Raw genomic sequence first — 13,891 nt, 5'->3', positions numbered from 1 at the left:
GAAATACGTTTTTGCGTGGACTACCGTAAGCTAAATGCTGTAACTCGCCCAGACAACTATCCAATGCCACGCACAGATGAACTATTAGAGAAACTGGGACGGGCCCAGTTCATCTCTACCTTGGACTTAACCAAGGGGTACTGGCAGGTACCGCTAGATGAATCTGCCAAGGAAAGGTCAGCCTTCATCACACATCTCGGGCTGTATGAATTTAATGTACTCCCTTTCGGGCTGCGAAATGCACCCGCCACTTTCCAAAGACTTGTAGATGGTCTCCTAGCGGGATTAGGAGAATATGCAGTCGCCTACCTTGATGACGTGGCCATATTTTCGGATTCCTGGGCAGACCACCTGGAACATCTACAAAAAGTCCTTGAGCGCATAAGGGAGGCAGGACTAACTGTTAAGGCTAAGAAGTGTCAAATAGGCCTAAACAGAGTGACTTACCTTGGACACCAAGTGGGTCAAGGAACTATCAGCCCCCTACAGGCCAAAGTGGATGCTATCCAAAAGTGGCCTGTCCCAAAGTCAAAGAAACAGGTTCAATCCTTCTTAGGCTTGGCCGGTTATTACAGACGATTTGTACCGCACTACAGCCAAATTGCTGCCCCACTGACAGACCTAACCAAAAAGAAACAGCCAAATGCTGTTCAGTGGACCGAAAAGTGTCAGAAGGCCTTTAACAAGCTTAAAGCGACACTCATGTCTGACCCTGTACTAAGGGCCCCAGACTTTGACAAACCGTTCCTAGTAACCACAGATGCGTCCGAGCGTGGTGTGGGAGCAGTTTTAATGCAGAAAGGACCTGATCAAGAATTCCACACTGTAGTGTTTCTCAGCAAAAAACTGTCTGAGAGGGAAAGCAACTGGTCAGTCACTGAAAAAGAATGTTACGCCATTGTCTATGCTCTGGAAAAGCTACGCCCATATGTTTGGAGACGGCGTTTCCACCTGCAAACCGACCATGCTGCACTGAAGTGGCTTCACACCGTCAAGGAAACTAACAAAAAACTTCTTCGGTGGAGTTTAGCTCTCCAAGATTTTGATTTCGACATCCAACACATCTCAGGAGCTTCTAACAAAGTGGCTGATGCACTCTCCCGTGAAAGTTTCCCAGAATCAACTGGTTAAAATCGTCCTTGAGATGTGGAAAATATTGTTAGTCTTTATGTACTTGGTAGTATATTTAGAGATGCATGTGTCTTATTAACTCTGTTTTTCCTAGAGCTCCAGGAAGAAATCCCAGCCAGTGTTTCACCCTAGCTGAGATTTGGGGGGCGTGTCATAAATATAAAGGGAAGGGTAAACCCCTTTGAAATCCCTCCTGGCCAGGGGAAAGCTCCTCTCACCTGTAAAGGGTTAAAGAAGCTAAAGGTAACCTCGCTGGCACCTGACCAAAATGACCAATGAGGAGACAAGATACTTTCAAAAGCTGGGAGGAGGGAGAGAAACAAAGGGTCTGTGTCTGTCTATATGCTGGTCTTTACCGGGGATAGACCAGGAATGGAGTCTTAGAACTTTTAGTAAGTAATCTAGCTAGGTATGTGTTAGATTATGATTTCTTTAAATGGCTGAGAAAAGAATTGTGCTGAATAGAATAACTATTTCTGTCTATGTATCTTTTTTGTAACTTAAGGTTTTGCCTAGAGGGGTTCTCTATGTTTTTGAATCTAATTACCCTGTAAGATATCTACCATCCTGATTTTACAGGGGGGATTTCTTTATTTCTATTTACTTCTATTTTTTATTAAAAGTCTTCTTGTAAAAAACTGAATGCTTTTTCATTGTTCTCAGATCCAAGGGTTTGGGTCTGTGGTCACCTATGCAAATTGGTGAGGCTTTTTATCCAACATTTCCCAGGAAAGGGTGGGTGCAAGTGTTGGGAGGATTGTTCATTGTTCTTAAGATCCAAGGGTCTGGGTCTGTAGTCACCTAGGCAAATTGGTGAGGCTTTTTACCAAACCTTGTCCAGGAAGTGGGGTGCAAGGTTTTGGGAAGTATTTTGGGGGGAAGGACGCATCCAAACAGCTCTTCCCCAGTAACCAGTATTAGTTTGGTGGTGGTAGCGGCCAGTCCAAGGACAACGGGTGTAATATTTTGTACCTTGGGGAAGTTTTGACCTAAGCTGGTAAAGATAAGCTTAGGAGGTTTTTCATGCAGGTCCCCACATCTGTACCCTAGAGTTCAGAGTGGGGGAGGAACCTTGACATAATGGTATTGTAATGTCTAGCAAATCAAGTCCAAAAAACTTGAAATTTGAGTATTAAACATCCTGTATATAATTATAACAGAATACTGTACAAGATTGAGAGTCCTGATTATTATTTAGCCAAAACAACTTCAGAAATATAATTATGTAAGCATGTATTTGGAATAACGTGTATTTATCATCTTTACCATTGTTGTAAGGTTGCCAGAGCCTGAAACGTGTAGAATTGGTTTCCGCAGTGTTTGGTAGTGGAACGTTAATGAAGAGAACATCAGTAGTTTGAGTGAAGTAAAACTCATCTATTAGATGCCAAGTGATGCCACCGTTGATGGAGTATTGTAACAGAATGGAATGAGACCTCTCTGGGGTACCTACAGAAAAGTGAATACATTTACATTCATTATAATCTGATTTGCAAGAAACACTACTTTATAAACATATATTCATATTTAAATGTAATTAGGCTACTCGTACTTTTATTACAGATTTTTACATTATGCATCACTGTTTTTTTATAACAACTTTAACTGTTGGCAGGTAATACACATACTGTATGTATGCATCCTCTTAAGCATTCACCTGGATGGGACTCTGGAAAATGCTACTGATGTAAGGGTTAAATTTGCATGCCTATTAATCATCAGAGGGGTAGCCGTGTTAGTTTGGATCTGTAAAAGCGGCAAAGAGTCCTGTGGCACCTTGTACACTAACAGACGTATTGGAGCATAAGCTTTCGTGGGTGAATACCCACTTCGTCGGACATGCATCCGATGAAGTGGGTATTCACCCATGAAAGCTTATGCTCCAAACGTCTGTTAGTCTATAAGGTGCCACAGGACTCTTTGCTGCTTTTACAAGAATATTAATGATATATATAATAATAGTTAATTTATTTAGACCCAAAGCAATCTCAGCATTATCATTTTTTATTTCAGGCAAACCATTTCCTTTCCTACAAAACAACAACCGTTTTTCAACAGATCAATATTTGTTTATAGTACCACAAATTATATCAACACAGTATCATAGTATCTCATAGTATCACAAATTATTAGTATTATCACCTGTGTTATAGCAGTACCCACAACATCCACACCTATTGGGCAGACAGTCCTCGTCCTCAAGCATTTACAAGCTAATCCTACAAGCAATCATGTCAGCAACTTTATTCATGTGAGTTGTTTTACTGATTGAATGATCAGTAGGTATTTACTTATAAGTTTTAATGAAAAAAAAATGCTTTGCACCTTCAATCTAGGCCAGGAATTCTGTGGCTGATCCAAGAGTAAAACTCAAGTCTCTTGATTACCAGACCTGACCCTTAAACACAAGACCATCCTTCCTTCATGAGAACATAAGAATGGCCATAATGGGTCAGACCAATGGTTCAACTAGTCCAGTATCCTGTCTCCTGACAGTGGCCAGTACCAGATGTTTCAGAGGTAGTGAACAGAACAGGGCAATTTATTGAGTGATCCACCCCTTATCTTCCAGTTCCAGCTTCTGGCAGTCAGAGGTTTAGGGACACACAGAGCATCAGGCTGTATCCCTGACCATCTTGGCTAATCGCCATTGATGGATCTATCCTTTAGGAACTTATCTAATCCTTTTTTGAACGAAGTTATAGTTTTGGCCTTCACAACATCCCTTGGCAAGGAGTTCCACATGTTGACTGTGTGTTGTGTGAAGAAGTACTTTCTTATGTTTGTTCGAAACCTGCTGCCTGTGAATTTCATTGGGTGACCTCTGGTTCCTATGTTATATAAAGGGGTAAATAACATTTCCTTATTCACTTTTTCCACACCATTCATGATTTTATATACCTCTGTCATTTCTCTCCTCAGTCATCTCTTTTCCAGGTTGAACAGTTCCAGTTCCAGTTCTTCAGTCTTTCCCCACATGGAGGCTGTTCCATACCTCTACTCATTTTTGTTGCCCTTCTCTGTACTTTTTCCAATTTTAATATACGTTTTATGAGATGGCATGACCAGAACTGTGTGCAGTATTCAAGGTGTGGGCATACTCTGGATTTATATAGTGGTATTATGATATTTTCTGTTTTATTATCTAGCCCTTTCCTAATGGCTCCAACATTGTGTTAGCTTTTTTGACTGCTGCTGCACATCGGCAGATGTTGTCAGAGAAGAATCCATGATGACTCCAAGATATCTTTCTTGAGCCATAACTAAATTTAGACCCCACCATTTTGTATGTATAGTTGGGGTTATGTTTTCAAATGTTCATTACTTTGCATTTACCAACATTGAATTTCATCTGCCATTTTGATGCCCAGTCTGTGAGATCCCTTTGTAACTCTTCACAGTCTGCTTTGTACTTAACTAACTTGTAAACATTTGAATCATCTGCTAACTATGCCACCTCATTGTTTACCCTTTTTTCCAGATCATTTATGAATATGCTGAACAGCACTGGTCCCAGTACAGATAATTGAGGATCCTGATATTTACCTCTCTCTATTGTGAAAATTGACCATTTATTCCCATCCTTTGTTTCCTCTTGTAACCTGTTGCTGATCCATATATGAGAGGACCTTCCCTCTTATCCTATGATTCCTTACTTTGTTTAAGAGCCTTTGGTGAGGGATCTTGTCAAAGGCTTTCTGAAAGTCCAAATATACTCTATCCACTGCATCATCCTTGTCCACATGTTTGTTGACTCCCCAAAGAATTCTAACAAATTGGTGAGGCATGATTTCCCTTTACAAAAACCATATTGACTTTTCCCCAAAATATCATGTTCATCTATGTGTCTGATAATTCTGTACTTCACTATATATTCAACCCATTTGCCTGGTACTAAATTTAGGCTTACCTCTGGAGTCTTTTTAAAAAATTGGTGTTACATTAGATATCAGCCGTCATCTGGCATGGAGGCTGATTTAGGTGATAAGTTACATACCACAGTTAGTAGTTCTGCAGTTTTGTATTTGAGTTCCTGCAAAACTCTTGGGTAAATATCATCTGGTCCTGAGGACTAATTACTGTTTAATTTATCAATTTGTTCCAAAACCTCCTCTTTTGATACCTCAATCTGGGACAGTTCCTCAGATCTGTCACCTAAAAAGAATGGCTCAGGTGAGGGAATCTCCCTCTCATCCTCTGCAATGAAGATGATGCAAAGAATTAATTCAGCTTCTCTGCAATGACATTGTCTTCCTGGAGTGCTTCTTTAGCACTTTGATCGTCCAGTGGCCTCACTGATTATTTGGCAGGCTTCCTGTGTATGATGTACTTACATAAAATTTTGCAGTTAGTTTTTGTGTCTTTTGCTAGTTACTTTTCAAATTCTTTTTTGGCCTGCCGAATTATACTTTTACACTTGACTTGCCCGAGTTTATGCTTCTTTCTATTTTCCTATTTTTAACAAGATTTTTTGGGTCTCTAATTGCCTTATTTACTCTGCTGTTTAGACAGGGTGGTGGGGTTTTTTTGGTCCTCTTACTGTTGTTTTTTTAATTTGGGGTATACATACAGTTTGAGCCTCTATTATTGTGTTTTTAAAAAGTTTCCATGCAGCTTGTAGCCATTTCACTCTTGGGATTCTTCGTTCTAATTTCTGTTTTACTAGTCTCCTCATTTCTGTGTAGTTCCCCTTTTTTCAAGTTAAATGCTACAGTGATGGGTTTCTTTGGAATTTGCCCCCCCCACAAGGATGTCAAATTTAATTACATTGTGGTCACTATTACCAAGCGGGTCTGCTATATTCACCTCTGGGACCAGAACCTGTGCCTCTCCCCTTGTGGTTTCCAGGACAAACTGCTCCAAGAAGCAGTCATTAATAATGTCTAGCAATGTTATCTCTGCATCCCATCCTGAGGCGACGTGTTCCCAGTCAATAAGAGGATGTTGAAATCCCCCATTATTATTGGGTTTTCTGTCCTATGTTACCAAGCTTAAAAAAATCTCTGTAATATCTAGTTATTAACATAGGGTCAGATTCTGAAACTCTTACTAATGCTGACTAGCATCTTGCTCCAAAAGTAGATCTTACAGGGAGTCTACAGCCCTGCTTCAGAATCTGACCTGTAATGTTTTTATTATGCATGCTTATTGGAATGATAAGTATACTGAGCTGCACTTTCAAGCACCTTGGCAATGGTCATATATTTTTATTATTATTATTTTTGAAGGGGGAATTTTGAAAAACAAGAAGTCATCAACCAAGATTTTGCTTTTAACATGGGCTATTTGGGCATGGTCATAATAGTTTTCCTCTTATTTCCATAAAGGCGTTTAATAATAGGAGCAAGCAGCCAAATTATATTATTACATGACAGACTGGAAAGATCCAAGCTGAATCCACATGGATTTTTTTTAAATTGCCCAAAGAGAAATTGACTTCAGACTTTTGTTTAAAAAATACCCAATGTGGTTCCGAACTTTTATTTTGGTCTTGTTCTTTGGCAAAGAAACTAGTAACTTGGGTGCAATTGTGCAGCCCTTAGCTGCATGTAACTCCCCATTAAGTTAATAGGAATTCTGCATGCACAAGAATTGCAGGAATTCAAGCTCTGTACAAGTGGACCCCTGTGCCTGTGTGGAGCTCCACTGAGTTACTGGGGCCCCATGCAGCTTCTGTGGTCCGCACACACACACGTCCTTTTCATAACGAAGTTATGACACAAGCAAAAAAAAAAAAAGTCAGGTAATTTGGAAATGAGGATCAGACTGCATCACCAGCTTGATCAGACCTATATTGGATAAACTGTTTGGCGCTTGTTATTTCTGGTGAACACTGATTACTCTTCATATTGTATTAATCATAATTCCTATGTTCATTTATATTATGTCTACTTGGAAGTCAGATGTTGGCAACTTTTGATCTCTGTCAAACTGGGTTAGATTAAATAAGCAATGAGCACATGAAATCTCCACAGTTTGTTACTAATCCCGTAAATCATCCAGTATAGAGACCATTTTATTAATTAATCAATTGCTAAAAACCATTTCAAATAATTTTGACCTATGAAATCTAAAAATCTTTAAATTATCATTTTTCTTTTATGCATGTAGAGAATACTCAAAAATGGCGTTTTCTGGGCAGCACAAGTATCTAGGTTGAGACTGCGTATGACATAATGAGCTAGAGCTTGGATTTCATTTTAAGGCCGAGTTATAAAACCCTGGATAAAGGAAGTAGGAATAGAAGGGGTGATAGCTTTAACAAGAGAAAAAATAACAGCACACCTAAAATTAGTTTGATGTTTCTTCTGAGTTAGAGTTAGTATGGTGAACCTATTTTCTATTAAAATGAGCACGATAAAAAATTCCATAGAAGTTTCATTGTTATTTAGCATTAAATAATGGCCACTTAAATTAATTTTGTAAATTTAAACCCACATACTTCTCTGTAATATTATAATATATGAGTAAAGCTACTGAAAAAACCCACAAATAAAGAGTGAACCTACCTTTTGCTATAAATTTAAATGAAAACTGGATGTATACAGTATTTGTACAATCTAGATCTCTTGAAACAAGCATTCTCAGCCCTTCCTGTAAATACAGAACATACACAGAAAATTACTGTTTCCCATATGTTACACTAGTGTGTCTATATTTCAGCCTTGCTACACAGTTCTAAATAAGTACCATAAAGGCTTATTTAAAAATCAAGAAACAGAACTGATAAAACAATTTTTTCAGAATTCATATATACTTTTACAGAAATACCTAACACTTGACAGTAAGCTGCGTTATGCAATCTGCATTATTATAGCTGTTTTATGAGTATTCTAAATAGAGTTTACATTGATCTTGAACTTTCCATTTCATAGTAGCATATTTTAATATGATCTCACTTGAAACAGCACAACGTGAGAAGAATAACATACCATGGATCAGTGATGATCCTAATATTTAAAAAAAACCTCATGAAATCACTATGCAATATTCTGTTGTGATAAATAGGGTAAGAGATGCATGGAAGGAAGAATGCTGGAAAAAATCAGAAATAGAGAGAGAATGGACAATTTCTTACTGATAATTTCCTTTCTGCTAGCACTGTCACATGCAATTCTGGATGTCTGGGCCGCTCGCCTCTCTCTGTCGCTCACAGAAGCAGATCAGCCTTTTGGTGCTGCAGGTACACTGCCCCGCTCTTGCTTGCTACCAGATGAGATATTCCCACGCTGTAAAACTTGCATAACATCATTAATACCACATATTCCAGAGATAACTAAATGATTATGTATATTAGATCAAGGAAAATGGTCATATGGTAATGAGTCCATTTAATATCTGACCTTTGACTCTTAAGCCATTCAGGGTGGGCCAAATTATGGGAGATGTTGCTAGCAGAAAGGAAATTAACACCAAGAAATTTTCCATTCTGCAACTCAGCATCTCCCACAATTCTCGATGTCTGGGAAATAGCAAGCAGCGAACAGATGCAGGGTGGGTTATGAAATAAGTTTCATAGGAAAGAAGCACCTCACTTTTTGCGAGCTCTCTCAAAAGTCCATATAATTTATCATTGCACAGTCTAATCCACTTTGTAATGGAGGACTTAGAAGTTCTGAGTCCCTGGCATTTGGGGTGGAAGGACACAAATAGAGAGCCCAATCTTCTTGTGGATTCTGTATGCTTGAGATAGATTTTCAACGTTCTCCTGACATCAAAGGTGCTACACCTTTTTAGTTGGCTTTTGTGGTTTTGGAAAGAACAAAGGAAGCACAACCCCTTGGCAAGTGTGCAAGGAGGAATCTACATTAGGAAGAAAGGTCCTGAACACCATCTTGTTTTCGTGTAACACACAGTAATTTTCCTGTATAGATAAGGCTGCGAGTTCTGATACTTTCCTGGAGGAACTGACAGCTACTAAGAAACAAGTCTTAATGGATAAATAAAAGGCCAATACTGAAGTTAGAGGCTTGAAGGCATGGACCACAAAACTACAGGAAGGTCCCATTTTCGGAAGAGCGGCCTGACAACTGGTCTGGCTAATCAAACTGCTTGAAGGCATCTGGCTAGCTGTGGATTGTCTGCCAGGGAGCTCGAGGACCCTGTGAATAGCACACTAATAAAACAGATACCTGACAAACAATGGTACTGGGCTGAAGGCCTTGGTCTATGCTTCCTTGGAGGAAGTCCAGAATGGTTGGAATTCCTGGATTTCTGGGATTTGCACTGTGCTCTTGGCACCAGTTGTTGAATCTGGGCCAGAGAAAGGAGTATGCTTTTAGTGCTCTCCTAGGCGAAAGCAATGTCTTAATAACTCTGGGAGATAGATCAAGACTTTCTAGAGCTTCCCTTTCAATGGGAAGGCGGTTGAAGTCCATTTGGGTCTGGATGAAGAAGAGGACCTTGTGAGAGGATGTCTGGTCTCCATGGAAGCTGGAGTGGGGGCTCTATTAGGTCTGAGACCAAAGGTCTTGTCGGTCAGTGAGGAGTTATCAATATTTACCCTTGCCTGTTCTCTTTTTATTTTCTGGACCACCTTCCCCAGCAGCTGAAAGGGTGGAAATACATAGAGTAGGCCCTGCAGTCACCTGTACAATAAAGCATCTGTCCTCATGGACCTGAGGTCTGCCTCCATTGTGAAGTATTTTGGCCTCCTTGTGTTTGTACAATCAGAGAACAGGTTGGTTGGAGAGAGGTTGACAGTCTGAACGATGAGATCGAAAACATCCTGATTCAGGCACCACTCAGAGTTTTTGACCCTGCGCCTGCTGAGCCAGTCTGCCTGTTAGTTCAGGTCCCCTTTGATGTGACTCGCTCTCAGGGAAAGGAGGCACTGTTCTGCCCAACTCATTATTTCCATTGCTTCTGCGTATAATGCTGAATTCAGGGTTGTTTAAATATCCAACCATAGTCGTACTGTCTGATTGAAACAGGGCATTGATCCCCTTCAGGGTAGGCTGGAACCTTTGCAGAGCTAACTTGACTACTTTCAGCTCTAGATGGTTTATCTGGTGAGCCTTTTCCTCCTGGCTCCACAGGACCTGAGCTGTTTGGGTCTCCAAGTGAGCGTTGATTGTGAGGACTAAGGATCTGGAAGGGAGATGGGCATGCCTTTGCAGACATTGTCTTGGGCTGACCACCAATATAAGGAGTTGAACACCATCAGAACCTGTCCTTGATCTCTGATGTGTTACAGGGCGTGGTCTCACACCTTCAGAATGAAGGCTTGAAGACATCTGATGTGTGACTGTGCCCATGAAGTGATTCCTATCCAGGACACAGAAGTCCTTGGAGTTGGAGGCATAGTACTAGGGTGGGCCTCCTGTGGCTCTGGAGCAAGGAAATAAATTCCTGGATGGAACCAGGGAACTTTTCTTGGCACTGATGCTGAAGCCATGCTCTGGAAGGAGATTCAAAGTCCAAGATGTGGCCCTGTGCGCTGCTGACTGTGATGGAGCTCTGATCATGATGTCATCCCGACAGGGTTACTGGTCAGTTCTGAGCCTGGCTATTATCACCACCACCATCTTTGTAACAACTCTGGGGGCTGAGGACAGGCTAAATGGGAATGTTTGGTACTGCTAATGTTTCCTGCTGTAGGCGAACCTCAGACGTTTGCAGTGGCACTGTCTGAGAAGGATATGGATATGTGTCCACTAGAACTACTGAAATCAAGAACTCCCCCTGGGACAGGAATGAAATTGTATAGGCCACGGTCTACATCCAAACCTTCATTTTCTTCATGCACTTGTTGATCCTTTTGAGGTTAAGAATGGCTCTGATACACGTATTTCTGTACAATGAAGATGATGGAGCAGAACCCACATAACCTTTCTTCTTCTTTCTTCTCTCTTTCATGCCCATATCCAGAAGATAAGATATTTTGTTCTGGATCAGATTGTGTTTTCTGGGGTCATGGGAGTTGAGTGACTGGAGGAAGAATGGAAGGGGTGGAGCCCACAGGTCATGGGAGTATCCTGGCTGACTATTTCCCTGATGTACTGTCTGTAGTTGATGCAACCCATTCCTCTAGGAAATGGAAAATCCTGCTCCCTAACTTCAACTCTGGATGGAGGCCTATGGGATCTTTGTCATAAAGTGGATTTTACGAGGGGATTAGAGCTCCATTTGGACTTCTGCCACCTGCCCCAGACTTCAAATCCACTGTTTTCCACTGGGGAACCCATTGTCCCTTTGGTGATCCTCTGTGAGGATGAGGAGTGAAAGAAGCACCTCTGACTGTAAAGGCTGGTTTGTATCACCTCCTGAGGGCACTTAGTGGAGAAAGGAGAGACAGTTTGGATCTGCTGCACTGTCAGCCATCACCGTAACCAACTTTTCTCCAAAAAGGAGGGATTTTGTAAGCTTGGCTGAGCATAGAACCTGCTTACAGTGAGTATCCACCTTCCAAGACTGGAGCCATAGTGGGTGCCTGGCTACTGAGCTGGAAGCCATAGCTTGGGCTGAGGACCTCATTGCATCCATTGAGACGTCAGCTACAAACATTGTTGTTAGGGAGAATTTCTTTAAAGTGGAGCCAAAGTCAGGGTGATCTATGTCTTTAAGGGCTTTGAGATCTTCCAGCCAGGAAGGAGATGCTCTTTCAAAGCACGTAGCTGCCAGGGATGTTCAAAGGGTGACAGAAGAGGTTTCAAAGCCCTTTTTTGAGAGTGGCCTTTGTCCTTCTATCTGTGGGTTCCTTAGGATCGATCTCCCCCTTTTAAGGAATAAACATATTCCTGGGGAGGGAAGCTACAGCATGTCACCGTTGGTATCTCAGCAATAGAGTCCTTTGGTTCTTGAATGTTATAGAGCCTGAGGTTGCTCTTGTTAACACGCTTGTCCTTATCAGGCTTATTCCATTAATCCCTCATCACTCCCTTGAAGGAGAAGTGAAGGGCTATTGCATCCTCAGGGGAGGATTTTGAGAGGAGAAATTTACTCTGCGGTTTACCCTCAAGAGTAGGCTCAGGTTTCACAGCCAGACAGCTCACCTTCCTCAGTGGGGGAGGGGAAGGAGGAGGAGAAAGAGGAGGCAGAAGATTCTTATCTTCTGGGGTTTTTTGTTCATTTTCTTTCCCTTTTTTTAGCTTTTTTAGTTTTTTTTAACCTTTTTAGTGTGCTTTGGGAGTGTAGGAGCTCTGCTGTGCCTTTGGTGATACCTTTTGTGGCTTGCCTTCCTTACGACCTAGAGCCCTCTTGAGAGGTCTGCCTCATTTCCTCTGGGACGGGGAGGGGGAACTCATTGTCAGAGTCCTCCTTGCTGGAAAGCTGATTACAAACCCTGCTTCTTTCCCCAGGGCACTCAGGACCCATTTTAAGACTTGCGGGGCGGGGGGATTTCTGGCTCTGCAAGCCTCCCCTCTTTGTTCTGCAGGGGTCCCCTGGGACTTATCCCGTGAGTCAAGGGTCCTCCTTGCTTTTGGAGCCTCTCCCTGCTCTGCACTGGGGTTCCCAGTCCATTTTTCCCATTTGGAGTCGCAGCTGCCTCTGTGGGTAGGGGACCCTGCTTGCCTGTCCAACTCAGGATCTAACAGAGTTAGGGACAAAAGGCTGTGTGAAGCCTGAGCACAGCTCACCGTCTGCTGAGTCTGGCAAAGCTGCCTCATGTAGAGCACCACTTGGATTTGACCTGGTGCTTTCTTGGCTGCTCTGCCATGTCTGGAAGGGGCAGAGGAGCTAGCAGGGAGATGCTGCAGGGGAGGCTCAGGGAGGGTTAAACCCCCAAAAGGTTAACAGACCCAGGGAGGAGAGGGAATGTCAAGGTGGAAGAGTGCTGCCCCCCACTGCCCAAAAAACTATGCAGAAAAGTTAAAATAGGAGGAGGAAGAGCGAAAGCAAAAGGACCATCACTGCCTGCTGCTGCAGAGGTACAGAGTCTGTCACCAAGCAGCAACAGAGGGAGTATGGCCAGACCATGGAGCACCAAAACTCTTCCTCTGTGAGCTGCAGAGAGAGGAGAGCAGCCCAGATGTCCAGAACTGTGGGTGACAGATGGCTGCAGAAATCAAAAAGCAAGCAATTGAATTTTTAATCACATTGTCCAGTTTTGCTAAAGGATGCTTGTACTGCTGATAGGGCGTACAATACAATCAGATTGTTACATCCTTGAAGCCATAGGACACAGGTCTGGAAAGAACCTCTTTGGTCATCGAATCCAGTCTCCTATTGCAGGCAAACCCATCATATAATCAGATTCATAAATTTATTAAGCTCTATTTTAGGTTACTTGCCCTCACTACTTCTACTAGAACGCTGTTCCAGAACCTCATTCCTCTGGTGGTTCTTCTAATTTTCAGCCTAAATTTATTCATGGCCATTTTACAACCATTTGTTCTTCTGCCAAAATTGTACTTTAGTTTAAATAGCTCTTCTCCACCTAAAGACCCTAATACCTCCGTGATGTATTTATAGAGAGGAGTCATATCCATGCTCAGCAATGATTTGAAAGCTTAAACAATCCAAGCTCTTTTACCTCCACTCATAATATAGGCTCTCCATTCCCCTGATCATCCTGGTAGCCTTTCTCTGCATCTGTTCTAATTTGAATCCATATTCTTTTTTAGGTCTTTCTGTTCAACTTCTATAATACTCAGCTCTGACTATTTGCTGGACTTTGTGGGAATACTGGCATATTAACAACAACAACATTGTCACCACCATTAAGCTTTAATTTAGATCCCAAAGTGCTTTACAAAGGAGGTAAATATTGTTACATAATCCTTTTAAAACGGGACTAGATCAAAGCACATTAATGTAC

The 13,891-nt window shown here is 41.7% G+C and overlaps 1 protein-coding gene across 2 annotated transcripts in view; it reads right to left on the bottom strand.

Annotated features, from left to right (window-relative positions):
- RELN (reelin) overlaps positions 1 to 13,891 on the bottom strand; it is a 456,663-nt gene that overhangs the window by 65,842 nt on the left and 376,930 nt on the right. For both annotated transcript variants that reach the window (XM_073328520.2, XM_073328521.2), the window contains exons 37-38: positions 7,641 to 7,725; positions 2,398 to 2,580 (exon numbers count right to left, since the gene is read on the bottom strand). In XM_073328520.2, coding sequence (XP_073184621.1) covers positions 2,398 to 2,580; positions 7,641 to 7,725 — 268 coding nt within the window. The remainder of the gene's footprint in view (positions 1 to 2,397; positions 2,581 to 7,640; positions 7,726 to 13,891) is intronic.

The sequence above is a fragment of the Lepidochelys kempii genome, chromosome 1 (genome assembly GCF_965140285.1).
Source record: "Lepidochelys kempii isolate rLepKem1 chromosome 1, rLepKem1.hap1, whole genome shotgun sequence".
NCBI lineage: Eukaryota > Metazoa > Chordata > Testudines > Cheloniidae > Lepidochelys > Lepidochelys kempii.
This window is presented reverse-complemented; position numbering and strand designations above follow the sequence as displayed.